General features: G+C 57.6%; 1 protein-coding gene across 1 annotated transcript; it reads right to left on the bottom strand.

Moving 5' to 3' along the window:
- Positions 1 to 1,271: 1,271 nt before the first annotated feature.
- SPIRE2 (spire type actin nucleation factor 2) lies at positions 1,272 to 26,375 on the bottom strand. Its single transcript, XM_054710438.1, has 15 exons — positions 26,069 to 26,375; positions 16,792 to 16,835; positions 12,335 to 12,691; positions 9,662 to 9,742; positions 9,394 to 9,558; positions 8,945 to 9,031; positions 8,622 to 8,745; positions 8,350 to 8,519; positions 7,619 to 7,808; positions 6,422 to 6,543; positions 5,636 to 5,770; positions 5,442 to 5,509; positions 3,348 to 3,375; positions 2,522 to 2,637; positions 1,272 to 2,213 (listed from the first exon to the last, which is right to left on the bottom strand). The coding sequence occupies exons 1-15, from the start codon at positions 26,337 to 26,339 to the stop codon at positions 1,991 to 1,993; spliced, it is 2,181 nt and encodes a 726-aa protein (XP_054566413.1). The 5' UTR covers positions 26,340 to 26,375; the 3' UTR covers positions 1,272 to 1,990.
- Between the last annotated feature and the right edge of the window lie 210 nt (positions 26,376 to 26,585).

Raw genomic sequence — 26,585 nt, 5'->3', positions numbered from 1 at the left:
GCCCGCGGGACAGTCCCCTCGTTAGCCGTCAGCTCATCCAAACCGAGTCGCTCCCCAAAGCTGCGGACTCCCGGACAACCTCATGGACCACCCTCAGGCGGGATAGACTGAAACCGAATCCGCCCAGGTGTTTGTCTTTTGCTGTTGGTGCGCCCGGGTGGTTTCCTGTACCTCTAGGTTTGGGGACCCGGGTCTGAGTTGGAGGCTCGCCATCCTGTGCGTGATAACCTCCTGGGAGGTTTTTACAATAAAGATGAAGGACCCAGGCCAAGAAATTCCGAGGTGCAGCATTGTTATTTTAAAAAGCTCTTTGGGGAATTAAAATGTGCAGACAGGATTGAGAACCCCTGCACTGCCATCCTAGTGCAAGGGCAAGGTGACCAGGTGTGGGGTGACAGAAGATTGCAGCCTTGAGCGTGGAGTCAGGCCCGGCACCGTACCAAATACCTCATACTGCAAGGTAGGGATCACCCTTTTACAGGTAAAGAAACGGGACTCAGAATAACTGGCACAGGTAGAATCTGGATTTGCATTCGTGCCGTGGTTCCAGAGTTCATTTGAGGACGGCTACTGGCAAGGACGGAGAAGGGGAGGCAGGACAGGGTGTGAGCGCACATGCCTGCTCCGCCTGGCTGGTCTGTCAGCCTGTGCTGGTCACTTGGATCTTGAAACACTTCACACCAGCGGGCACATAGCTGCTGCCTCAAGCTCCCCACAGTCCCACCGGCTCCAGCCACTTCCCCAGTCTCCTAGAAACCCCGCTGCCTGCAATCCAGCTACTAAAGGGTTATGCACAGCCCAAGTGGGACCTCCAGGACCGATGTCCATGGGGCAGGAGCCTGGTGTCCAGTAGACCTGGGTTGACATCCCAGGAAAGCAGTGTCCTCATCCACAGGGTGGGATGCCAACAGAAGTCGCCTCCCAGGCACATATGGGCAGGCAGGGCACACAGGTATCCCTCCAGCCATTATCCTGAAGAGCAGGGCGGAGGTGCCCCTACCCTACAAACCCCAAGGGATCTGGGGGATGAGGACAAAGGGTGCCACAGGCTGGCCGGTGACAGGCAGCAGGCTAAGCTGCTGTCCCACATGCAGCCCTTGGTTCCACATAGGACTAAAGTGCCAGGTTACGAAGTTGTAGAGAATGGGAGTGGGTCTGAATGCCCTCATCTCATGATGGGCATCCTGACTCTGCCTGGGGGGCGGGGGATGCAAGACAGGTGGCCCCTCAGCCCAGCTTCTGCCCTTGGCGAACACACCCACTGCTGTGGCTGGATAGTCCGTAGTTCACGCCCCCGACAGGGGACTGTGAGACCTTTATTGGGCCGAGAGTGGCCGTGAAGACACATTTACAGGGGTCCTCCAGGTAACCATAGCGAAAGCATTGCAGGGCATGGTGTCTGATACGGAGTGAGCTTTGCTTCAGGCTTCCAAGGGGTGGCCCTGGGACACGTGCCTGGGAGAGTCTCAGTCCACTCAAGCTTCCCAAGTACCTCCACAGCCCATATCCTGACAAGGGAGCACAGATGCAAGTAGGACGCTCCAGTTCACCTGTGGACCAAGACGCCCTTCCATGCCTGGACATCTGCCCAAGGAGGGATGGAGAACACACACAGGGGCAGGGTCTTCCCCAGAGCCCCACCATCCCTCGCCTCTAGCCTGCCCCCCTTTCTATCCTATGCCATCCCCACTCCACCCAACGAGTCCTGAGAGGAAACAGCCTCTCTGGGGAGGGTCCCGGAAATAAGCCTGACCCCAAATGGGCTTGGGGCCAGGAAACATATATAAATATATCAGCTGTGTATATGTTATATAAATGTATATGTATGTGTATATATATATATGTACATGCATACTCTGGAGGCAGCTGTGCCCCAGGATGGGGCGCCCTCAGCCTTGTCCAGAACTGGCCCGGCTCCTCCCCAGAGGCCTGGCCACCTTAGGCCACCTGGAAAAGCCTCGGGCCAGGTAGCCTGGGGTAGCAAGGGCTGTCACTTGAAGTCAAGAGTCCAGGTGTTGGGGATGTAGAGGGACTGAGTCTGGCGGGCACGGCGAGGGGTGGTGTTAAGGGCATCCACGCTCTTGCGGCTGGAGCACACCACGTCGGCCACGAAGCTGGTGCAGTCGCTGCAGACGTCCTTCAGGACACAGCCGTGGGTGTACATGTGAGGGAACTCCTCCTCCACACTCTGCCACTGGGGCCTCTGCAGGGACCTGGGGAGGGACAGGGACGTCAGGGAGGTCCCCCACCCATTTCTCCACATCCACACCCCCCCGCCCCCTGCATCAGGCACGCAAGGTGTTTGGAACGAACATGCCGAGCAAAGTGCACCCTGGAAAAGGCCCTCCTCGAGAGGAGCCTGCGTCCCAGTCCCTCACCACCCACATGGTTTCCATCTCCTGCTACTCAGCCCCCAGAGCCCTCCCAGAGTCTGCGTCTTATTTCCTTGGAAACAGGACCCTCCCCCTCCAGCTCCTGGGTCACCGGCATTGCCTGACACAGTGTTGGCAAAGGTACGCACTGGAAGGCGTCTCTCCTCGGTGTGGCTGTGGCTCTGGCCGCTGTCACCCTCGGAGAACCCTCAAAGCCCAGCGTGTAGACAGGGATGTGGGCAAACTTCTTAGAAGGCATCTTCATCTGCAGACAGAGGGTCGTGGGTGGGCAAAGGCTTCCCTAAAGACAGTCCAGGCACACTCGCCCCTGCAGCTCTCTGGATACCCCTCCCCCCCTCATGCCTGGCATCTGCCTCCTTCCACACACACCCAAGCCATGCCTGCTCATATGCAGGCACGGAGCAGGCACTGTGCGCTTCACACCATGCAGGGTCTAGCGTTGGGCCCTGTGTACAGCAAATACCTAACGCGGGCAAGGTGGACACTTCCCCGGCCAAGTGGCCGGATCCAGAGTCAGGGTCTGAACACGGTGAGGAAAATCCCTCTGAAGCAGGTTCCTGTTTCTGGCCTGAGGTGCAGTGAGGTGAAACACTTAAACATGTCATTGCCCGCTTACCTCAGTGCACACGTGTGTATGCAGACACCTGAACTGCTATAAAGAGCCTCCAAACACACTCAAGGAAGTGGCAGGGTCAGAAGCTAGGACTCTGGAGGGGAAGTGAAGGGTTTCTTGGCACTGTCCTCCTAACATGGAATGCTAACAAAAAGCACCTACAAGGGTCTTTTAAAACTGTACAGTCTCGGAAAGTGTAGGAATGGATTCTGCCTGGAAGGAGGAGGTGAGATGAAAGATGAAAGTGGTGTCATCTGACAGGAGACTGCAGGCTCCCCCCCACCCCCCTGCAGAACACCTGGATGCCTAGAGGCCTTGCTCAGCCCCCACGTGAGCCTCACCTTTATGCTGCAGGAAGTGCAGACAGCTCTGGAAGGGAAGAAGAAAAGCGTCAGCCCTGAAGAGGCCCGGGAAAAACAGCTGCTTCTGCATAGGTGTCCCACCAGCACACCTGCCAGTCAGCTGCCCTGGCCGCCTGCTGGGCCCCTGGTCGCTTCAGTACTTGTTGGACTCCCAAATCCTGCTTACACCCAAAATTTTTCTGCCCCTCTTGGTTCTTTTTTAGAATATCGGGTCCGGAGGGTTTTTTTGTTGTTTGTTTGTTTGAAAATACATTTTACTGATTTTTTACAGAGAGGAAGGGAGAGGGATAGAGAGAAACATTGATGAGAGAGAAACATCAATCAGCTGCCTCCTGCACACCCCCTACTGGGGATGTGCCCGCAACCAAGGTACATGCCCTTGACCAGAATTGAACCCGGGACCCTTCAGTCCGCAGGCCGACACTCTATCCACTGAGCCAAACCGGCCAGGGCTGGAGTTTTCTCATACCCTCCACATGTGTGTGCCTGGCCCTTCCCACCACAGAAACCATCGGAGCCAGAGGGACCTCCATGGAGAGGCTCAGTTTTAAGCAGTGATTAACATTTTTTATTCCCCCTACCTGATTTCAAAAATGAACACTTTCTTGTGAAAATCTGAACGTTAGAATTGTAATTTAGACGATGGAATCCTCTCCTCAGAGATGGTCCCTGCTAGCAATATAGTCTTCATTCTCCTGACGTAAGTGTATGTTAACAAAAAATACACTTCCATAAAATACTGTTCTGTAAAGATGCATCAGGGGCTGCTCCACATTAGTACAAATTGTCCAAATTCATTTTTTACGCCCAGCCGGTGTGGCTCAGTGTTTGAGCATCGACCTATGAAACAGGAGGTCACGGTTCAATTCGCAGTCAGGGCACATGCCCAGGTTTTGGGCTCGATCCCCAGTAGGGGATGTGCAGGAGTCAGCCAATCAATGATTCTCTCTCATCATTGATGTTTCTATCTCTCCTTCTCCTTCCTCTCTGAAATCAATAAACAATATATAGTAAAATTTTTTATTATTATTCCACTCTGGCCCATGAATTACATTTCCATCATGGCTGGTGGGAGCAGACACTATTCATGGTACTGTTCCTTTAATCCTTTAGGGGAGGGTCAGTAAACTTTTCCTTTAAAGGGTTATGTAGTAAATGTTTAGGTGTGACTAAATAATGAATAATGAGTAAACAAATGGGAGTGGCTGTGTCCCAGTAAAACTCTGTTTACAAAACAGGCAGTGGCTGTGTTTGGCCCATGGACTAGAGTTTGCCAATCCTTGCTCCAGGATGATTCTTTCAAAGCCTTCAGTCATGCCCTAGCCAGAGGATAGAACATCGGCCTGCGGACTGAAGGGTCCCGGGTTCGATTCCGGTCAAGGGCACATGCCCAGTTGTGGGCTTGATCCCCAGTGGGAGCATGCAGGAGGCAGCCGATCGATGATTCTCTCTCATCATTGATGTTTCTCTCTCTTTCCTTCTCCCCTCTTCTCTGAAATTAATACATACATATAAAAAAGCCTTCAGTCATTTCCTTGCATGTATGTGCTGATCCATACTCTGCTGAATACTCTAAGGGGACCTTCTGCATGTCTGAGCTCGCTCTCCGGACAGCTCTCTCCTCTCTGGACTCCTTGCTGGGGTCTCTGGTGCCCTGGTCTCCCTCAAGGAGCCGACCAGTTTCTGACTCATGACCAAGCAACTCCCGGCAGTTGAGGCAGTCACAAGGCTAACCCATATTCTTCCTGTTTGCTGCCTGATATCCAATGTCTTGAAAGCCATTGCTTCATATATTTTGTTCTTGTTTTTTGTTGTTTCAGGTAGAAGGTGCCTGTTCTGGTGCCTGTTACCCCACCTTGGCTGAAAGTGGGAACCCCTTAGCTATTAGAATTAAAGTTAAATTTAAAATGTTAAATTCGGTTCCTTAGGTGCAATATCCACGGTGCAGGACAGGACCCCCACCACCGCAGGACGTTCCATTGGACAGAGCTGACCTAGAGCCTTCTTACCGCCCCTTCCCCGCCTCCACCATGGTAATTCACAGCCGAGCCCCCGTGCTTGCAGAAGGCTCACCTCTTGCAAAAGAGACAGGTGGGCGGCCAGGAGAACAGCGGGAACTTGGTTCGGCAACAGCAGCAAATCTATAAGAAAAGGCCTTGTTAGAGCCCAACTCAGTCCAAAACTCACTGGGTCCAGTCCTGTCCTCCCCAGGCTCCCACCCAGGGCTCCAGGGGGCGAGGGACAGTGCAGGGTGTGGGCCGCCTCACCTTCCCCTTCTTCAGGCTGCTGAAGAGCTCCTTGTTCTGCAGGAACTTCTCCATCTCCGCCTTCACCAGCACCCGGCGCACGTCCATCACCTCCTCCACAGTCAGAGCCAGGCTCTCCACAGGGTGGCTGAACTCCTGGGGGCGGGAGGGTCCGGGTGGGGCTCACTCAGGCCCTCTCTACATGTGCCCTGACTGGGAATCAAACCTGGGACCCTTTAGTCCGCAGGCTGATGCTCTATCCATTGAGCCAAACTGACCAGGGCTCCTTTGAGCCTCTTGATAAAACATCAAGGAAATGATAGAGATCACACCCCTGACATCTCTCCACATGCCAGCGAGGGGCCCATTTGATAAAATCTCACACCAAGGCTCCGGTCCAAATGGGGGCCTCCCAACATAAGCAAGTATTAGCTCTTCACAATGACAAGTCACACAAAATGTTACCTGATGAGACTGAGGTGCAGGGAGGGCCAGCATCATAGTGGTTGAGTCGGGACCGCCTCACCCCAATAAAATGCTCCCCTGTCACCTCACAAAGCCTTCAAGGCACAACGTTTCTCCTGCTTCCTAACCACAGAGCTGGGACAAGATTCCACATGCAGGCTGTCCCCTTAGCAAGGTCCTTCCTGGGGGGCCGCAGTGCTCCAAAGGCCCAGAAGGTGGCAGCAGAGACCTACCTCCCCAGATGGCGGCCCAAGCAAAGAGCAGCCACAGACACCAACCACTCGCCCCGGGTGAAGGTGAGCACTCACCCAGCCGCCCTGGACAGCCATGCCCCTCACTCACCAGCCACAGGTGACTGGGGTCGGCGGCCACAGAGGTCTCCGGCCTGTCCTTTGCTGAGCGCAGGTCACTGGGTCGGGGGGAGCTGGGGTCAGCCTGAGACTGAACGCTCACAGGGAAGGGACCTGGAGGAAGAGTTTGGAGGCCCCGTCAGAACAACCCGGCAAAATCCTGGTGTGGGAGGGCTGCCCAAGGGCCAAAGGAGACGCCGGCCGGGCAGCGGGGAGCCGGTGGTGGTTTCACGGCGGAGGCGGAGGCGGGAGTCCTCAGGCAGAGGTCAGATAGAGAGCATGTCACTCCATCACGGCCCATGCAGTGCAGGGGCCCAAGGGACCCATGAGGGAGTCTGAGCCCATGAAGAGCCAATGTGGAGAGTCCCATGATGGAGCCATGGCAGCCGCAGTGCTGGCCACGCAAACCAGACGTGCTGGCCACACGGGGCCTTCCTGCTCAGCCCCCTCGCCCCCCACTGCATTTCATACTGGAGGAAGGAGGCACAGACGGCAGGCTAGCCCACCATGGGGTCTGAGTTTTTAGCAGAGTTTGGTGGGACAGTGAGGTGTCTCCTGGCCTGGCCCTCTTCACACCAGAGAGTGAATCACTACCAAATGGGACTGTCCTGAAAGGGGCCACATGCTACGGTGACTCTGAGGGCAGAGAAGGGGGCCTGGCCATGTCTGGTGGGGGAACAACCCCATGTCCTGCTGGCATGTCGTGGAGCACAGCCCATACAAGGGTGAGACTAACCTCATGGCCACGAAAACCGATCTGTCCTCTGTGCTGACCGACAGGGAGGAGGAGATTCCCCTGCCACCCCCCGCCCCCGCCACCCCCGGTCTGGTTCACTGCGGACACAGGCCCACTGACAGAAACACAGCTAGCAGGACCTATCAATCATCTCCCACTCTCCATCCAGCTGCCCATCGTCCACTCCTCTATCCATCCATCATCCATCTTCCGACAGTCGTCTGTCCATCCGCCCAGCTTTCTTTCTGTATACCAATACACTAATGATGACTATCTGTAGGTAATGGGATCGTGGGCATGTTTTTCGTTTTTAAAAAAGGTTTTGCAATGAATATGGGTCAGTAAGTTGTCAGGTTAAAAAAGTGGGGTGCGCCTGCCTGAGCTGGTGCAGGCAGCACATGTACCCACAGGACAGGGCGGGGGCGAGGGAAAGGGGTGAGAGGCGGCACTTGCCCTGCTCCTGGGTGCTCGGCCGCCAGATGTGCACGCTGCCCGCGCGGGCCCGAGAGGGCTCCAAGCCTCCTGGGGGCTGGGTGGCCGGCTGCAGGCCAGAGGCCACTTCACTCCGCAGCTGGACGAGGTCGTGCTCTGAGAAAGAGCGGTCCCGCTTCAGTGTCACCTCCCCACACGGAGACTCTTCCTCCTGCGGACACACCAGCCTTAACCCTACCCTCGCCTTTGGCCCACCACCACCCCCTGCCCGTCCCGGACTGGGGCACAGGACACGCGGTACTGCCAGGCCCACGAAGCCATAGGTGCAGGGAGGGCCAGCATCATAGTGGCAAGAGCCCCCCAAACCAGACAATTCCTGCAGCCTCTGGAAGGTCTGGTGTCAGGTGGAGCCCACTGACATGGCTCTGAGGCAGGGAGGACGGGCAGGAGCCACGCTGGGACGCGCTGGCTTTTCACATCACCCAGGGGTTGCTCAGCCTCCGGCCCCAAGATGACAGCCCTCTTGTGCTATGGGAACGGGGGTGGGGGTGCAAGGCCACTGTCCCTGTCACCCCCGAGTCCACCATGCTCGCTCCCAGGGAAGGAAACCTGCGTCGGCAGAGGGCACTGCCCGAGGCTCTGAGCAGCGGTTGCCCCACACTGGACGCTGCGCCTGGACTTGCTCAGCCCCTTCTCACTTCCTGCCCCTCCTGCGCCTCCCTGGTCTCTCTCAGGAGCCCGTGGAGTCTGACCTCAGACGTGTTCATCTCCTCCATCTCCGCCAAGGTGGGCGCCTTGAGCAGGACCCGGGGCCGTGGGCGTTGGGCGCAGCTCCCGGCATCCGTAACGGACAGGTTGATGCAGGAAGTGGACTTGACGTCCCCGGAGCAGGCGTTGAGGATACAGGGCAGAGAGCCAAACCCTGGGGGAGCCAAACCCGGGTGGCGGGGGCAGGACAGGATGTTAGGGGGGAAGAGTGCAGGGAGCGGGGAGGAGCGGCAAGGAAGGGGGGTCCCTGGCTCACCCCGGCCACCCCAGCGCTGGGCCCCCACGGGGCGCAGCCTCCGCTCCTGCTTGATCTCCTCCAGGATCTTCTCGTGCAGGGTCCTCTGCTTCTGGGGTAGGGGGCGGAGCCTTCTCTCTGAGACCTGCAGGGGCGTGGCAGCGCAGGGGGGCAGTTAGGGAGACCCACCAGGAGCCCTACACAGCGGGGAGCAGACGGGTGTCCAGTGAGCTCCTGGGGACGCGTCCATCGAGACCAACCCTTGGGCACCTCCCTCTGCACAAATGCCACGCTGTCCTCCGGTCCAGGAAGGGGGCCCAGAGGTGAGGGCACCGAGCTGGCACCTGCTTCAGCGGAGGCCGGGAGCGGATGAAGTCGAGGATGAGCTCATGGGCGTCCTTCTTCACCCTGGGAGGGATGTCCCCATCGACCTGCGGGGACGGGGCAGCGGCTCAGGGCCTGGTCCTCATGTCCTCCTCCCCGTGGCCTGTCAGTGTGGCCCAGGGTCCTGCACCACCCCACACTTCCCTGCGCCTGGGGTTCTTCATGGGGAAACGGGGTCCGTGGCACCACCACCCAGGGTCGTCACGAGAACGAGATGAACCCGCACATTTAAAATTCTTAGGGTGACGGCGGCAGCGGCCACAGGGGATTCCACTGGACCATCCCACAGCCTCCGCATCTGCCCCTGGTCACACTAGGAATCGGGGCCACATCTGCCCGCTCCCACGGGACGCCCGGCGGTGGCCAGCACACAGGCGGGGGAGGCGCGGCAGGCCCTGGCCTGGCTCACCATGACCTTGCGCAGCTTGTAGTTCCTGGCGCGGATGTCCTGCATCAGCATCTCGAAGGGGGTGAGCTGGAACTCGGTGGGCAGCGGGTTGAACTCCTGCTCCTGCACCTTCTTGAGCTTCACTCCGTGGCGAAGCTCCCGCATGAGCTGGACCCAGAGTCGGGCCTGGGCCCCGAGAAGGTGAGAATGGCCCTGAGCCCCGGCCAGGGCTCCCCGGGCCCTCCAGGCACAGGTCCTCGGGGTCCCGGGTCAGGGAGGCGCGTCTTACCCAGTCCGTGTGCCTCAGGTTGTCAAGCTCCGCCAGGGGCTGCTCCGCCTGTGGCTCGTCCTCGCGAAGCTTCTGCAGCATCTGTGGGGCCAAGAGGAGGTGGGGAATGGCAGCTCAGGGGGTGGGTGCCTGCCGGGCCATCACTGTGGCCTGTCTTTACCACACGGGCTACTATTCCACCAGCAAAACTAGGGCCAAGGCTCGGGGCGCAGAAAGGTATCTGGGAGAACTAAGCCATCGGCCATGGAACCACACGGACACTTGCTGCCCCATGGCCATCCCTGGCAGCTTCTCCTTGGCAAGGGCGGGGACGAGAGCCTAGCACCCACAGAGAACCGCTCTCACCTGGTCTGCACACCCCAGCGAGGCGTGGGGCCCTCCAAAGGGCACGGAGCCCCGCTCTCCCGCGTCTGAAGCGTTTTCCCGCAGATCCCAGCCACAGCCCTTCCCCGGGAAGGCCTTTCTCAGCCTCTTCACCTGGGCCACCCCCGCCCACCCCCACCCTCTCAGAACACCCACGGCCACGTCTCCGCATGCGAACCAGCTACAGCTCTGCATCCATCTGCTCTTTAATGGTAGTCTGCACTAGTGACTCCACGGGGCCACAACCACATTTTCTGTTTGTGTGTTTTTCCTCATGTTGGTATTCCTGTCTCCTTAGCACAGAGTGGCACATGCCAGGCCTTAAATGTTGGCTGAATGAATAAATGAATGGATGGATGGATAAATGGATGGATGGGTATATGGGTGATGAATGATGGATGATGGACAGGTGGGTGGGTGGATGGATACATGGATGGATGGATGGATAGGTGGATGGGCGGGGGATAAGTGGATGGGTAGGGGATGGATGGATGGTTATATGGGTGGATAGGTGGATGGGTGGATGGATGGGTGGGAGGATGGATGGATGGGTGAGAGGGTGAGTTACTCAGCAAGTCTTGAAAACAGTCATGGGTATGTATTTTATGAGCTGGGGAAAATGCCGCCAGCATGTTCAGGGCCATAGAAGGATATCAGGGATTGTTGGATAACTACTACGCTGCGAATTTGAGAAGAAGCTGTTAGGTTTGCTGCCTCCATTGTCCTGGGTCTTGGCAGCATCTGGGGCCTCTGTTCTCACCAGCTCCCCCACCTGGAGAAGCATCTGCCCTTTAGCACACCGCCCCCCCCCGCCCCCCTCCCCAACTAAGACAGAACCGGTTTCCCTGGCTTTAGCCCCACGCCACTTGCCAAACTGCTCTAGAAAAGGCTGCCAAGTCTCTGAGAAGCACAAGGTATGTGATTCTAAAAATAGACCCGTGTGTGACCTGGTGGTCTCTGTGGGCAAAGGGCACGAAGGTGTGTCCACCATCCTTCCTGGAGCAGCACACCTGTCCCTGAGCAGCCAGTGTCTGCCCAAAATGCCTGCCCAGCTGTGTCCCCCCAGAGAACCTCCTGGCACTCCCTCCACCACCAATTCCCCGAGGTTCTCATGGGTCAACTGCTTGAAATCTAGAGCTTTTTAAAAGAAAGAGCGCCTGTCCTCTGGGTCAGAAATCAATCCTAGCCACGGAAAGATGCCTTCTGAGCACCCACTAATTGGAGCGTTAGAAGGACATCTCCCAGATGCAGTGGAGGATGGGGAGGGATGGTCTGTGGGAGACTGGCAGGGGCCGAGGAGCCACCCACCCATGGAATATTGATGGGCTGCAGACAAGGGCCAAGAGGCTCAAGCAGCGGCTGACTTGGCCTGAGCTGGGTCCCAGGCCCCTCCAGTCAGAACAACCCTGAGAGCCTGCTCAGGCCAGAGGGTCAGGGAAGCTGCCCGGAACGCTTCTTGGTTCGAGGAAACGAGAGACCGTGCCCCGCATCATTGAAAAAATGCCTTCTGCACTCGCACAGGAGACATTCCCGCCCCCCCACCCTCACCCCGCCCGATTTCTCCCAAGTGTCCACGTTCTCCTCTGTGAGGTGCGAATGGGAAGCAGGGGTCCGGGTGGGATCCCCACTTCAGTTTCCTCAAGACCCGGAGCGGTGAGGGGCAGACTGTCAGCTCCTAACTCTGAGACCACCCAGGGGCAGGGCAGCCCTGGGGAGACCTCCAGCGGAGGCCCAGCTCTGCCCTGTGCTAGTCACATTCTGTAAACAGGTGATAACCACGGGGGGGGGGGGGGGCATGAGTAGCAGGCGAGTGTCTGTCCAAGCTCCAAGCACCCCAGCACCTCTGTGGGTCCTGGGGGCAGGGAGGAGTGGCTGCCTTTAGCACCTCATCTTCAGGAGGAAGAGGACCTGTCCAGGTTAGCTGGAGGCAGGAGGCTGATACCTAACTGAGAGGCAGCAGGAGCCCGGCCATGGGGCCCAGGGGTCTCTCCAAGCCTCCCGTTCCCTCGGGTGTAAAACTGGGTAAGAAGGTGTGAGGGTTACTGCAGAGAGTGGATTTCCCCTCTCCAGGGAACAGACAGAAGGACAAAGGGACTGACACAGAGGAACAGCCTGCCACCCTGACCTCCCCTCCCCAGCCCCCATCACCCTGCACCCCAGACACCACCTTGGCCCCTCCTGCCTCCTCCTGAGACCCCTCCCATTTGCTCACCACCGTCGCACGGGGTCCTCCACCGTGTCTGTCCTTGGCCCCTTCCCCCTCCTGCCTCCGTCCACCCTGAACCTCCCCACACGCCTCTCTCTGCTCACCTCCTTGGCCTCGCGGACCCTGGCCAGGAAGGCCCGCAGCTCCAGTGTCTCCACGAAGAGCGCACGGCACACGGCCTGGTAGTGGGCCTGTGCGCCCCTGGGGTCGGTCAGGCGCGCAGCGCACAGCCGCATGGCTTGCGCGAAGGTGCGCACGGCGCGGGGGCCGCCCTCCGCCTCCTCCTCCTCCTCCGGGCCCCCGTAGCCCTCATCCGCAGCGCTGCATCCTCCGTCCTCGCAGTCGCTGTTGGCCATTAGGTCGATGAGCCGCTCCAGCTGCGGGCTGAGCTCCCGCTCCTCGCTCTCGTCCAGACCCCAGTCCAGTGCGCGGTAGATGGCGAAGCCCAGGGACTGCACCATCTGCGGACAGGGGTCCAGACCATCATGGGGCGGCGGGGGGATGAGAGGCACCACCGGGAGAGTGACAGGGGCCTGGGCCTGAGTCACAGGCGGACAGTGCAATGGAAGCAGCCAGCTGTCCTCCAACGGTGGTGTACCAGGGGGCCACAGAACAAGACACTGGCCCCCCCAATAGCTCGGCCACTGTGGAAAACACTGGCCAGTTCTTACAATCAAACATGCATTTTCCACATGATCCAGATGTTTAACCAAGAGAAGGAAAAACAAGCATCCACGAAGGCTTGTCCTGGAATGCCCACAGCGTCCAAGCCTGGATGTCCAACCATCTCCCACTGGTGGACGGCACACAAGTGTGGCCCCTTCTTACAGTGAAAACGGGGGCGGCTGTTCAAAGGCGCAGACCACTGCGCTCCTCTCACACCCTAAACGCAGAGTGGGGCCAGTCCAGGTCTCCGCGGTGCATGGTTCCCTGATATAAAACTCGAGGCAAGAAAAGTTTCATCTATAGCCACAAAAAGCAGGGCAGTGGTTCTGAGCCGGGCAGGGCTGGGGACTGGAGGGGGACAGGAAGTTCGGGTGATGGAAGAGGTGTGCGTCCCTGTGGTGAAATGGTAGATACATCTGTCAAACTCGAGTGTCAAGTATACCCCCAAAACTTCGATTACATAAGACAGAGACATCCTAATTAAGTGTTATCCCTTTAATGTAATATGACAGTATACTGTAAATCTGAGAAAGACCTTATTAACATATGCTGCTGGAATAAATGCCGTTAACTCTGCATGGTAAAGTTTGACACTTGAACTGATAAGAGATGACCTCCTCATTTAAGTGTTTTAAATTGCATGTAAATGTCAAAGTGTGTAAATTTTGCCTGAGAAAGAAAAACCTAAGAAATAATCGTATTTGTAACTGGTTATAACTGTCAGAGCCCCAAGCTGGGATCCACAAAGCTTTTTATTTTTTAAAGTGCAATTAGCACATTTAAAATCTGCAAGCTAAGGTGTGGCTCAGAGGTTGAGTGCTGACCTATGAACCAGGAGGTCATGGTTGGATTCCTGGTCGGGGCACATGCCCAGGTTGGGGTTGTGGGCTCAATCCCAGTAGGGGGCGTGCAGGAGGCAGCCAATCAATGATTCTCTTCCACCATTGATGTTTCTATCTATCTATCCCTCTCCTTCCTCTCTCTCTCTAAAGAAAATCAATTAAAAAAAAAAAAAAAAGGACAACAGCTCTGCTTATGCTGGGCACTGCGCTGAGCTGGCTGCCAGCTAACTTTGCAACAATGCACCGGTAACCTCCCGTGTCATAGGGCAGGCACAGAGGCACAGATGCCAGGTCCCTTGCCTGCAGCTAGCAGCTGGCCGAGCTGGACTTGAGACTCTGGTCTGCCCATGGCCTGGTGGAAGGCTGTGTGGTGGCAGGTGGAGCCTGGTCCTCACCAGGGCACCTTCCACTCCCCAACCATCTGGCCTCAGAGGACCCCCTGGCCCTCCTCTCATTTCCTGCCTTCCACCACCCGGCACCCAGGAGCTGAGCAGAGCTGAGCTAAGGAGGGCAGACGGTGAGCACCAGCATCGAGCAGGGAACGGGGTGTGAGAACGGGGCTCTCTGTCCTGCAGACAGGCCTTAGAAAGCACCCTGAACCTGGAGGGTGCCTGGGGGGTCAGCCAGGCTTAGGGGACTGGTGGGAAGGGAAGGCTCCAGCCTAAAGGATCATTGATTGGCTGCCCCAGCCAGTCCTGGAGGCTGTCTCACCTCTGCTTTAGGCAGGCAGGTCACAGACCCAGCTTGAGTCACACCCTGGAGTCACGAGTCACAGGGTAGAGCCCAAGGCCTAAAGGCTGCTGACACCTGACAGGTCACTGCAGGGCCCTGGCCAGGGGAGCCCCAGGCAGCAGGCCAGAGAACCCCATCATGCCCCTCAGGATGACTTGGTGGGCAGGAGCCACCATTTATTTTTTTAGAGAGAGGAAGGGAGAGGAAGAGAGAGAGAAACATCATTGAGTGGCTGCCTCCTGCATGCCCCCTACTGGAGATCAAGCCTGAAACCCGGCCATGTGCACTGACAGGGAATCTAATCGGTGACCTCTTGGTTCATGGGTCAACGCTCAACCACTGAGCTACACCGGCTGGGCCAGAAGCCACCATTCACACCAATTCCCATCAAGTCTTTCTTGGCCCAGAGGTAGGTGCCAGGAATAAGCTTCACGTCCGTCCACTCTGGGTCTGCCCCCTGGGCCCTGCTGACCCTAGTGGTGGCTCTGACCAGGTCTGTCCAGTGGGGACCACTCTGCCACAGGGGACAGGACAGACAGAGGCAAAACAGAAAGGCCCTCACTCCCAACACAACATAGCACCCCGCCATGGTGCCTCCCCCTCACTGTCCAGGCCGCGGCCTCAGCCAGCACCACGTCACCGAAAGGGTTAACTCGTCAAAGCACTCATCTGATAGCTGCTCCTCAAAGCTTCTCTGTGCCCCACCACCTGGAAGGCAGGCATTGCTTTCCCATAAGGAGAAATCTGGGAAGCCAGCCAGAGTCCCAGGACCTCCAGCCCTGCCTGCGGGGCGGCAGGCCAGCCGGGGATGGGGGGAGGGGGCAGCCAGGTAATGGAAGGAGAAACGAGCCACGGAGTGGAGGAGCTGACGCTGCAGGCCGGTTCCCACAAGGAGCCGCAGTGAGAATCAGGGCCAACATGACAAGTGTGTCCTGGGCTGGGGGATCAGGTTAGTTTATGGGCCCCAGGCACAACCCTCCAGATTAGACACCCCCCTACAAAGCCCCTTGTAAAAGGCTTCAGAATGGATAACAATGTGTCTCCTTTGCAGGGGCAGGTGTGGGCCACAGGGACAGCCCTGGGGACACGCTGGGCTGAGGGCTGAGGGGCGGCAGCATTCCTGGGCTGTAGATAAGCACCTAATCATGGGGCGGGGAAGGGGACCGAGAGCCATGCAAAGCAGCGGAGATGAGTCTTGAAAGCAGGTTGTTGTTTTTTCCCCCCAAACTCCAGAAAACTATACAGGATGGGGCAAGGTAGGTTTACAGATGTTCGTATGGAAAATAATACAACAATTAATAAATAATAACACAAGGGTAAACTGTGTGTACTTACAACTGTAAACCTACTTTTGCCCACCTCGTCCGTAGGCAGCACAGAACTCGAGCAGCCCCAGCGACACTGTTTATGCAGCCACGGGCGGACCTGCTCCCGACATTACTGAGCGCTGCCCCAGCTTCGGGATGGTTTTGTGATTGTTTTTAAATTCTCCACAACAAAGGATATAGTCTCTATCGGCCTGAGCCACCACCCCCTCCGCTTAGTATAAGCTGTGTTTAATATAGGAATGTGTATTTGCATTAAACTGGTTTTTAAAAGGCAGTGGAGCCCTAACCGGTTTGGCTCAGTGGATAGAGCGTCGGCCTGCGGACTGAAGGGTCCCAAGGTTCGATTCTGGTCAAGGGCATGTACCTTGGTTGCAAGCACATTCCCAGTAGGGGGTGTGCAGGAGGCAGCTGATCAATGTTTCTAACTCTCAATCTCTCTCCCTTCCTCTCTGTAAAAAAATCAATAAAATATATTTAAAAATAAAAGGCAGTGGAATGATAAACATCAAATTCAGGATCAATTACCTGGGGGCAGGTCACTGGGGGGGCACGGGGAGAAGTCCTACTGCTGAGGTCTGAGTTCTGGGGGGTGTGGGGGCCCCTGGCATTGCTCACGCAGCTGGTTTTCCTCCGTGGCCCCCTGACCCACACCCTGCCAGATACTCTCCGGGCCCAGGGGCTGACCCTAAACATCACACCGCCTTCACTCCCTCTGTGGGTAGAAGGAGAGGGGGGTAGGCTATCATGGCTTCCCCCTCCCTTTAGGGCCATCGAGGCTCACTGGGGCCCACACCACCCACGTGGGCTCCCCCCAATCCCCAAACCTCTGGGAAAAATCCCTTCCTCAGATCCCTTCAATAAAGCCCTTAGAGAATTGTACCCGTGTCCTGTCCCACAAAAACAATGGTATAACTATGTTTTCTAATTTATACTATACAATGCACGTATGTTTTAATATGCATCAAGTAAACGTAAAAGTTGTTCTGAAAGTACCTGGGCTTCTGAACTGGCCGGTGACACCACCATCATTGTGGGCTCTGCAAGAGAGAACAGGCAGTCAGGACAGGCCTCACCCCTCAGACCCGAGGAACGGGTGCCCAGCCACTTTCCCCTGGGGGACAGACAGCGCATCATCCCCCAAACCTTCCCTTCCCCCAGCAGGGAGCTCATAGCGGGCACGGCCACGGCCATTCGGCCATTTGGAAAGACCCTGTAAGACCCAGCCATGAGCTGGATGCCCAGGTGCGGGGCCAGGACAGCAGGGCAGCCCCTACCTACTCAAGGTGTGGAGCCGAACGCCCCCAAATCACAGCAGAGCTCTGGCTGCCGAGCTGGGTAAGGGCATCGGCCACCACTCTGGATCTGGAATGGAGGCCCAGGGAGGGGGGGCTCGTCTGCCCCAAGCTGCCCCAGCTAGGAAGTGGTGGTGCAGGGGGACCCCAGACTCTGAGCTCCAGCCGCCCCTCTCCCTCTCCACACGGGGCCTCCCAGGATACCGGGCTGGATGAGACCGGACCCAACGCTCCCACAGCCTTCCTTGAACTCGGCAGGTAGAGCTGCATTAGACAGAGTGTCAGCTGCCTGACATTCCTTCTGGAATGAGGGGGATGTAAACACACCAACCATGAAGCTGTCTGCTAAGTGAACCTGCTAACGACGCAAATATTTTCAAGATGCCATCAGGCGCCAGGAAGATTGCCGAGATAAAGGGACTCGGTGTTGGACAGATTCATTAAAATAACAGAAAACATCCACCAGCACCAGCGGGGCTGAAACGGTGAGCGCCATTGCACACAGAGGCTGTGCTGGGCTTCCCGTCAAAGTCTGCAGCTGGGATGGGGGAGGCCGTGGGAGAAATCAGACTCAGAACAAAGGTGCCCCATGACCAAGAAGGGGGTGCAGCCAGCCTTCAGGGCTCCTTACTGACTGAGCCTGTCTCCGATTTTTAGAAAGAGTGGAAGGGACAGAGAGAGAGAAACATCGATGTGAGAGACACACATCGATTTGTTGCCTCCTGCACATGCCCTGATCAGGGCAAGGGATCAAGCCTGCAACCATGCCCTGACTGGTTTGGCTCAGTGGATAGAGCGTCGGCCTGCGGACTGAAGGGTCCCAGGTTCGATCCGGTCAAGGGCATGCACCTTGGTTGCGGGCACATCCCCAGCAGAGGGTGTGCAGGAGGCAACTGATCCATGTTTCTCTCTTACCAAGGTTTCTAACTCTCTATCCCTCTCACTTCCTCTCTGTAAAAAATCAATAAAATATATATTAAAAAAAAAAAAAGCCTGCAACCATGTATATGCCCTTGACTGGGTCAAACCTGGGACCCTTCAGTCCACAGGCCGATGCTCTATCCACTGAGCCAAACTGGCGAGGGCTCTGGTTGCAATAATTTTAATGCTTACATCCATGGCTGAAATAATCCATATGTTAACCAAAGTAAATGCTCATGAATCCAACTGTGAACTTGGGTTGGGATGAGCAAGCTGCCCCTTGGTGAGGTTTGGAGCAATGGAGGCCGTGCCCAGCTCTCTACACAGAGCCCTTGGCTACCCCACTGACAAGTGATTTGTTACAGCTCCAACCTGCATCGCTACCTGATGGAGGTTGCTGCCATGACTCCCTCTTCACAGGTGAGGAAACTGAGGCTCAGGGAGGAGGAGAAATGTGCCCAAGACCACAGAACTAATCCGTGGCTGGGCTGGGACCCCCACACCAAACCCTGCCAGACCCCAAAGTGTGGACACCTAACCCGCCCAGAACGCGCAGGTATAACTGCCAGCCAGGGCTTCTCGGTCCCTGAGGGAAGCACACCCTCGCCAGGACCTACTAGAAAAGCAAGCTCTCCGGTTTCCTTTGTGTGAAATCACAGAGGAGGAGACATCAAGAAGCGACGGAGTTCTCTTTGAAGTGATCCTCTGCCGTAGTAGTAAGAGATGAAAGACGTCATTTGAAGAAGAGTCTGCAGGGACTGCAGGCTGGAGTTCCCTGGAGCAGCCTCAAGAGGAAGTGCTTCCACCTGTCGCCAGGTGGGTGGTGGGAGGAGGCTACCTGGCAGCCTCGGCCCCCTCTGCCTGTGTGTGTGTGTGTGTGTGTGTGTGTGTGTGTGGGGCAGGGGCGGGGGGCAGGGACGTAAGAAGCTTTGTTCAGGCCAGATCCCTACCCACCTCTGCCACCTGTGGTCGTGACCGGGGGTCCTGCCTCTCTGACCTCCTCTCCTCACCTGCAGATGGAGACCACACCTGCCGGACTAACTCAGAACCAGCGAGGGAAGGAGGCAGAGACACTTCCTGGATCACAATGGCCTGCAAGGATGTGGAGGTGCGACCCCCAGGGCCTCCTGTCCAGGACAGCGTAGTCTTGGGGTCAGGACAGGGAAGGGCGTGGAGGAGACCCCACCCATCTGGGAGGAGGCGGGCCACGCCTGGGCTCCCCCAGGCTGAACCCCAGGGGCCTTAAATACTGTCACTGAAGACTACACAGCAGAGGGACTCCCAGCCCGGAAGGCTCCTGCCTTCCACATCTCAGGCCTGGAGCGGCCACGTGGCCCTGGCACAGACGGAGGCCGTGCTGGCTGTGGGACTGGCCCCCACTCAGCGCTGGTGGGAGATGACAACCACGCAACGACACACCTGCTCGTCTCCTGACTGGCGTAGAAGGCACGCCCAGGTGGCATGACACCGACGACCACTCACCCTAACAGCGACACACGCAGGGGACCCTGGACAGCCACCAAAGAGAGGGAGGTGTCCTTTGTAATGAGACAGGCCGAGCCCCCTTTTAAGGGACGTGGCGGAGGGAACCCCGTGTTTGGGGTGTGTGTGCTGGGCCTTCCTCTGTGAGGAGGCTCGACTGCGTTCCCTTCACGCTCTCTGAACTGGGAGCCTGTGATACACCGTGGGGTCAAGAAACGAATCTGTGTGCGAGGGAGAAGGAGCAAACGCACAGCCTCGCCGCCTCGCTCGGCACGCGGAGCGGGGTCTGCGGGAAAGCAGAGCGAGGAGTCAGACAACCTGTGTGGCTGAGCAACCAACCGCCTTCTGGGCCCGCTCTTAGAAAGCAGGGCTCCGCCCCATACAGGTGACACTGAACAAAAACACCCCGAGCCTGGCATCGCGTGAGCCGCCCACACGTGCTTGCTCCTCGTCCGGAAACAGACTTCACAGCTTCAGTTCAGGCACACCTAGGCCCGGCATGGGTCCCTAGGAAGGAGCTGGCGGAGGCGGGCAGGGAAGACGCCTGCTCGAAACCACGGAACTCGTGTTTGTTTAGCAAACAGAGAGCTCTCTGGGTCAAAGGCTCCGTGTGTGTGCGGTGGTGTGGCCGGTGTTCCCCACTTCACTTCCGCCTGTGCCTCAGGATGGGTGAGGCCAACGTGCTTCGCCAGGAACTGAGTCACCCACAGGTTTGCCCCTGGAGCAGGAGCCCAGGACCCCCAGGAACCAAGACAGTTCAGTGGAGACTGAGTTGGGGAGCTGTGTGTTGGCCAGCGCCCTAAGCAATACACACTCAGTCTTGCATCTTTTTTTTTTTTTTTTAATCCTCACCCGAGGATATTTTACCATTGATTTTGGGGGGTGAGGGGAGAGACACTTCGATTAGTTGCCTCCTGCACATGCCCCAACCGGAGCTGGGGATTGAACCTGCATCCCAGGTACGTGCCCTGGGTGCCGGGACCGGGAATGGAACCTGTGACCCTTTGGTACTCGGGCCGATGCTCTAATCACTGAGCAACACCAGCCACAGCTGTCTCTGCATCTTCACAAAGTTCTGGGGCCTCTGCCCCTACAGACCCTCCGCTCCCAAGACCTGCCAGTGTCTCTCAGGGGAAGCCCAGAGAGACCGCCGATGGTCACACAGGCAGCAGCCGGAAGCGATGCCTGACATTCCACTCAGCTAGTGACGGCTCACGGGAGCTTCCTGAGCGCGTCAGGGACCATCTCCTTTGGTCCTCACTGTTGCCCCACTGTGCAGCCCAGAGAGGGTGAGGACGTGCCCAAGGCCACCTCGCTGATTCACCCCCACCCCCCAGCTGCTGGCCTCGTTTCACAGACCCTGACGTGTCCCCCTTGCTGACCAGTCATCCCGGTGCTGGAGGTGTCCCAGCAATGACAGGGGGACCCCTTCTCAAGGGGCGGCCCCGGGGACGGCGCACAGACCGGCGGTCCCACAGTGGGTCCTGGGCCCCACTGCATCAGCATGGGGGGAACGTGTCTGAAACGTGTATGCTTGGGCCACTCCAGACTGCGTGGAATGGACACTTCAGGATGGCCCATGATCTGTGCCTGCATTTAGCACGTCCACCAGTGTGAAAATCGCCCCCCGAAAGCATCAGAACTATAATTCCTGGACCCAGTGCTGCTGCTGCTGCTGATGGAGGAAGTGTCCCTCCCACCGGCTGGCTTCTCCGCTCTGTGGCGGGCAGGACACTGTCCCCAGCCTGTCTGTGCCCCCTCCCAGGCCCCGGGCACACAGGGACTGGGGTAGCAGCAGAAGCCAGGCTGCTAACCACCTGACCTTAAGGCAGAGAGAGTATCTGGATTTCTCACCTCTCACGTAAGAGAATGTGTGTTGTTTCAAGGAGTAAATATGTGGTTTGTTACCGCAGCCAGAGGGAACTCTTACACCCACCCTATCCCACCGTCTCCCACTGTCCAGTCCCTGGGGAGAGGCCACAGTGCCAATGCCCTCCGGTGGGGACAGCCGTGCCCACGCTGAACGGATGGGGGTGCTGGAGACAGTGAGGGGCACTTCCCCACATGCCTGGCTCACCTCAGGCTGCTTTACTGATTGCTGTTCACCACCTCCAGGCAGCCTTCCTGGAGGCCCAACTCCCTCCGAGGCGTCTAACAGGATCAGAGCGAAACCCCAGTGTCTTCCTGCGGTTGATACTCACTAGCATATTTGCTTAAATGCCTACATCTCCCAACCAGACCAACCAGTGCTACAGAGCTGCCTCTGTGGGGCCACCGTGCCCAGGTGGGGGAGAGTGGGAGGACCAGGGCCCTGAGGGTGGCAGAGGGGCTGGAGCCAAATCTCAGGGTGCACAGGGACCCCAAGGGCCCCTCCTCAGGGGCCGAAGCCTCTCCTAGGAGCACAGGGCAGAGCTTGCACATGGGGGTGGGCTGGTGGCCCGGCTGAGGCGGCCTCGCAGGCTAAGCGTCTCCTGGGGTCGTCGGTGCACAGGCCGTGTTAACCCATGTCTCCACAGAGATCCCAGCTTGCCAGGGACTGCCTTCCTGTGAGGTCATGCTTGCTCAGAGGTGAGACTACACTGGGAATGCCGTCAGCAAATATACCCAGCTCAGTCACACCCAGACCAGCGCCCTTCCTAGAGCTGCACCCTCCCACACACACAGCGGCCAGCCGGGCCCTCACCTGGCTAGCTGCCCACGTAGCACCTTCAGCCTCCATGCCCGTCTCTGAGGGGGAGGGGGTGTTCTCTGCACGGAGAACGTTTTACATCATCAAAAGTGTGCACGGGGGACAGCAGCCTCTCCCAGTCAGGGCTTGTGTGTGTGCACATGAGTATGCATGTGTCTGTCTGTGTGTGTGTATGTGTGCATGTGTCTGTCTCTGTGTGTGTGTGTGTGCATGCGTGTGAGCGAATGTGTCTCTGTGTGCATATGTTTAGTATTGGCGTGTGCACATTTGTGTGTGTTCATGCACGTGGCCGTGTCTGTGTGTGCATGTCTGTGTTTGTGTGTGCATATGTGTCTGTGTGTCTATGTGTGTGTGTCTGTGTCTCTCTGTGTGTGTGCATGTGTCAGTGTGTATCTGTGACTGTGTGTGTGTGTCTGTCTCGGTGTGCATGTGCACATATGGTGCGTGTCTGTGTGTGCATGTGTGTCCACACATGCTTCCTGGGTCCAGGGTGGATGCAGACTCCCTACTGATGTTCCCTCCACAGTCCTTCCCTCCAGGCATATTCCACCATCACCCCGTTTATGGAGGAGGAGTGGGGGTACCGGTGAGACGCCGAGCCCTGGCTGGAGGTAAACGTGGGAAGAGAACCCCAGCCCCATGGAGCTCGGGACACAGGGACATCATATCCAGTGCAGGGCAGACTGAGTTTCTGGGTTTGGAAGCCTTGTCCACTCAGCGCGGGTTGTACAGGGAGCTGCCTGCAGCTTTACCCTGGAGACTGCAGTGCTTGAGGGTCAGCACCTCAGGTCTACAGCAGAGAGGAAGGAAAAGGAGGGGCCTGGAGGGACAGGTGCGACCTGGCGGGCAGGTCATGTGAGAAAAGGCGGGTGTGACCCGGTGGACAGGTCATGTGAGGCACTCAAGTGTCTGAGGAGTGAGACCCGGAAAAAGTTTTAGCATCAAAACTGACAAGAAAGAAAAAAAAAATCAGAAAAATAGGGCAGTGTGCAAATTAGCAGAAGAAAGATGGAGGTGAGGGGGAAGGGAAGAGGGGATGGGCACCCAGCTGTGGAGAGCCCAGTGCCTGGAGAGAAGTACGGTTCACTGGCAGATACAGACCAGGAAAGTGGGGGTCTCACATCACGGTGACAGCCAAGCCCTGCACCAGGTGGACAAATGCCACTGCAAGCAGCCCAGGGCCACCTGATCTCCGACTGCTGCGGTTAAGAACCGAGCTTTGCCTGGGGCAACGGCTCAGCACCGCACTACACAGGAATTTTCCTGCCTCCATTAAAAAAAAAAGAAAAGCCTTTCCCAGCAGGAGGCTCCATAATGGTCTCTTTTTCCTTTTTCCCACTTTAAAAAAAAAGGGGGCTTCTAAGCAGTTATGAAGAAGTCTTCAGACTAAAGATTAGGAAAGTGATTCTCCCAGCTCTCCCCATGCAGCCCGAGGGGAGAAGGGTCCCATGGGCAGGTGAAGACACTATTATTCATTCCCCCCAGGGTGGCTGAGTTTTGTGGTTGATTTCTTGAAAATTATTGTAAACATTTACTTCACCTGAGAAGGTTTTCCTGATTGCTATTTACAGCGAGGAACAACCATGCGGCTCCCAGGACACTCCCTTATCATCACTCAGGCCCACGGGAGGCTGGCGGGCAGTTGGTCTAAAGTTCCAGCTGATTCACGAGAGGTCAACAGGACAGAAAGTGAGATGATCCATTTTCCTTAATCTTGAAAAGGCAGCCAGTCACTAACCTCTTCCGCCTTTATGAGGCATGTTTATGATCAGAACCAAAGATCGTAGCCACTGGAAAATGAAATTGGGCTCCTCGATGGCATGGGCTGGTACCTCCCCATAAAGGGCAACCTAGGGTGGCCACATGTGAGCTTTGAACCCCAGCCCAGATTTCCAGTTGACCTGTGAGCGTGGAGATAGCAGGAAATGCTATTGGGTCTGCAATGACCAGGAAGAAGGGGCTGGAGAGATGGACAGTCCCTGACCACTCCCTGGAGGCCTGCCCTCTTGGTACACTTTGGAGAGTACCAATAAGAAATCCAGTGTGACTCTCTCACCGTTAGAGGGATGCAGGGTGCATCTCCGTTCTAACCAGCTGCTGTGATTTGGGGCAAACTATTTACTACTCTGTGCCTCAGTTTCCCCATTACTAAACTCAGAGGGCCAGGCCCCTGCAGTCCTGTCCTGTGGTGCCAGGAGCCAGACCCTGGGTTATATGGTCTCCAGGGGTGGGGCGGGGCATGGGGATGGTGTTTTAATAAGGAAACTACAGCTGCAGGAGAAACGATCTTTGTGAATAGGTAACCCCAGGGCTCCGCAGGTGAGGAGGCTGTGGTGCACGGGGCTCCTAGCCCAAGCCTTTTTTTTTTTTTTAATGTGTTTTTATTGATTTCAGAGAGGAAGGGAGAAGGAGAGATAGAAACATCAATGAGGAGAGAGAATCATTGATCGGCTGCCTCCTGCACACCCCCTGCTGGGAATCAAGCCTGCAACCAGGGCATGTGCCCTGACCATGACCTCCTGGTTCATGGGTGGACGTGCAAACACTGAGCCACGCTGGCCGGGTCTAGCCCCACCTCTGAGGACAGTGGACTGAGTGCTGAGCCCCAGCCCGGCTGCTTTCTGTGTGGCCGTGAGTGGGCCTGAGCCTCAGCTCCCTGACAGTAAAATGGGAATGACAACGCTTACAATGTTCACCAGTCAACTTTCACCTGACTCGGTGCTTTCTGTGTAGAATAAAGCAGCTCACAAGTGTCCCACAGCAGAGGGGGACGGAAGCAGGGCACAGGGAGGAGGAGAAATAGAGCCATCATTCCGGGCAGGGTTCAGCAGACCCTCCCTGTTACAAGCAGCTGTCTCTTCCGTCTAGCTTTGCCCCGGCCCTTGCCAGTGCTCGATGGTGCCTGCCCCTAAGGATCTCTGCAACCCCACAGCTCTCGGGCTGGAGAGGGTCCAGCCCTCTCGGGCACACACAGTGGCCTTTGTGCTTCCCGCAGGGTATCAGCTTTGGGGTAATAGCATCATATACTCCATACCGGTATTCTGGTTCCCCAGGGAAGAAAACAATTCTTTTCCTTAACGAGGCAAAAAGTCACCCAAATTCATCATTCTGAATAGACTTCAAATACCTTTCAAGCTTAACTGTTGGTTCTTATTGATGATTAAGAGCAGAAAAACTACACAAGTTGTCTCCCAAGTTGTACACATGCTCCCTGCTCTCTAATGAACCCAGGAAATGGGTGGGAATTCAGTAGCGATTCCAGGGAGGCACTGTCCCTCCTCCTCCTCTCGCAGCCTCTTACCAACGAAAAAGACCCCGAGGAGGACTTTAGTTTCTTTCCGGCCCAAGGCCCCAGGGGCACAAGGATGCCACACCAGGAACCACTGGGAGGAAGAGACCACAGCCGCAGCAGAGGCCCTGGCCCAGGTGGGGGAACTCAGCTCCAAGCCAGGTGCTCAGCCATCCAGTTCCTCTCCTCCGAGGCGAACACGCCCAACCGCACAAAGCCCGCCCAAAGCACAGGGCACTGAGGTTAGGAGAGGGGGGGGTCCAGGTTGGGGGAAGGGGTCCAGGAAAGGCAGGGGGTGTCCTAGATTGGGGGAGGGAGGCTTGCAGGTAGAGAGAGGGAAGCATGTGGAGGCGCAGGGGACTTCCAGGTCCAGCAGAGAGAAGGCGAGGGGCCCCCTATCCAGCAGAGAAAGGGGTCCAAAAGGGACGCCGGGTCCAGAAGAGAGGATGGGTAAAGGGAGCTCGGACCCAGCAGAGATGGAGGAAGAGCGAGAGGAGGGGTCGCCGCCGCAACCCCAGGAGGAGGCCGCCCGCCCAGCCCCTCGGCGCTCCCCACCCTCCGCGCTGCTGAGCCCGGCCACACCCCCGCCAACCTCACCCGCGTCGCCGGGCTCCGGCCTCGCGCCGACCGAGCCGTCCCTGCGCAGGAGGATGTCCGCCGTGTCCCGGATGCGTCGCCGGCCGCCGGGCGCGCCCCGCAGCCCGCGGCAGCCCTGGAAGCACACGGCCCACGCCTGCTCCTCGTTGATGGGCTGCTCGTACGCCTTCAGCACCTCCTCCAAGGACAGCTCCCACGGCTCCGGCCGCCCGCCGCCCGCCGCCCGCTCCGCGGCCGCCGCGGCCGCGCTGGAGCTGCCGGCCCGGGCCATGGCCGCCCCATCATCGCCGCCTGCGCGCCCAGCCGGTTTCCATAACAGCCGCGCCGGGGCGGCCGACGCACCCGCCGAGCGCGGGGGGCGGGTCCCGCGCCTCCTGCCGCTGCTTTGTCATCCCTGCGGCCCCGCCCCGAGCGCGCGGCGCAGGTGAGGGCAGAGGAAGAGGCGCGGGGCGGGAGGGGGTGGCGTGGGGCCGGAGGGGCCTGGGGCGGGGGAGCTGGGTGAGGATTGGGGGAGGAC

Source organism: Eptesicus fuscus, chromosome 21 (genome assembly GCF_027574615.1).
Source record: "Eptesicus fuscus isolate TK198812 chromosome 21, DD_ASM_mEF_20220401, whole genome shotgun sequence".
Classification (NCBI taxonomy): domain Eukaryota; kingdom Metazoa; phylum Chordata; class Mammalia; order Chiroptera; family Vespertilionidae; genus Eptesicus; species Eptesicus fuscus.
This window is presented reverse-complemented; position numbering and strand designations above follow the sequence as displayed.

Bases quoted from the DNA above. Each gene is read 5' to 3' on its own strand.
- SPIRE2 (XM_054710438.1), bottom strand. From the start codon at position 26,339: ATGGCCCGGGCCGGCAGCTCCAGCGCGGCCGCGGCGGCCGCGGAGCGG. The intron at 3,376-5,441 runs GTGAGCCTTCTG...CTTCCCTTCCAG, and splicing joins ACCTGTCTCTTTTGCAAGAG to AGCTGTCTGCACTTCCTGCA. The intron at 2,214-2,521 runs GTGCGTACCTTT...GTCCCTCCCCAG, and splicing joins CCGAGGAGAGACGCCTTCCA to GTCCCTGCAGAGGCCCCAGT.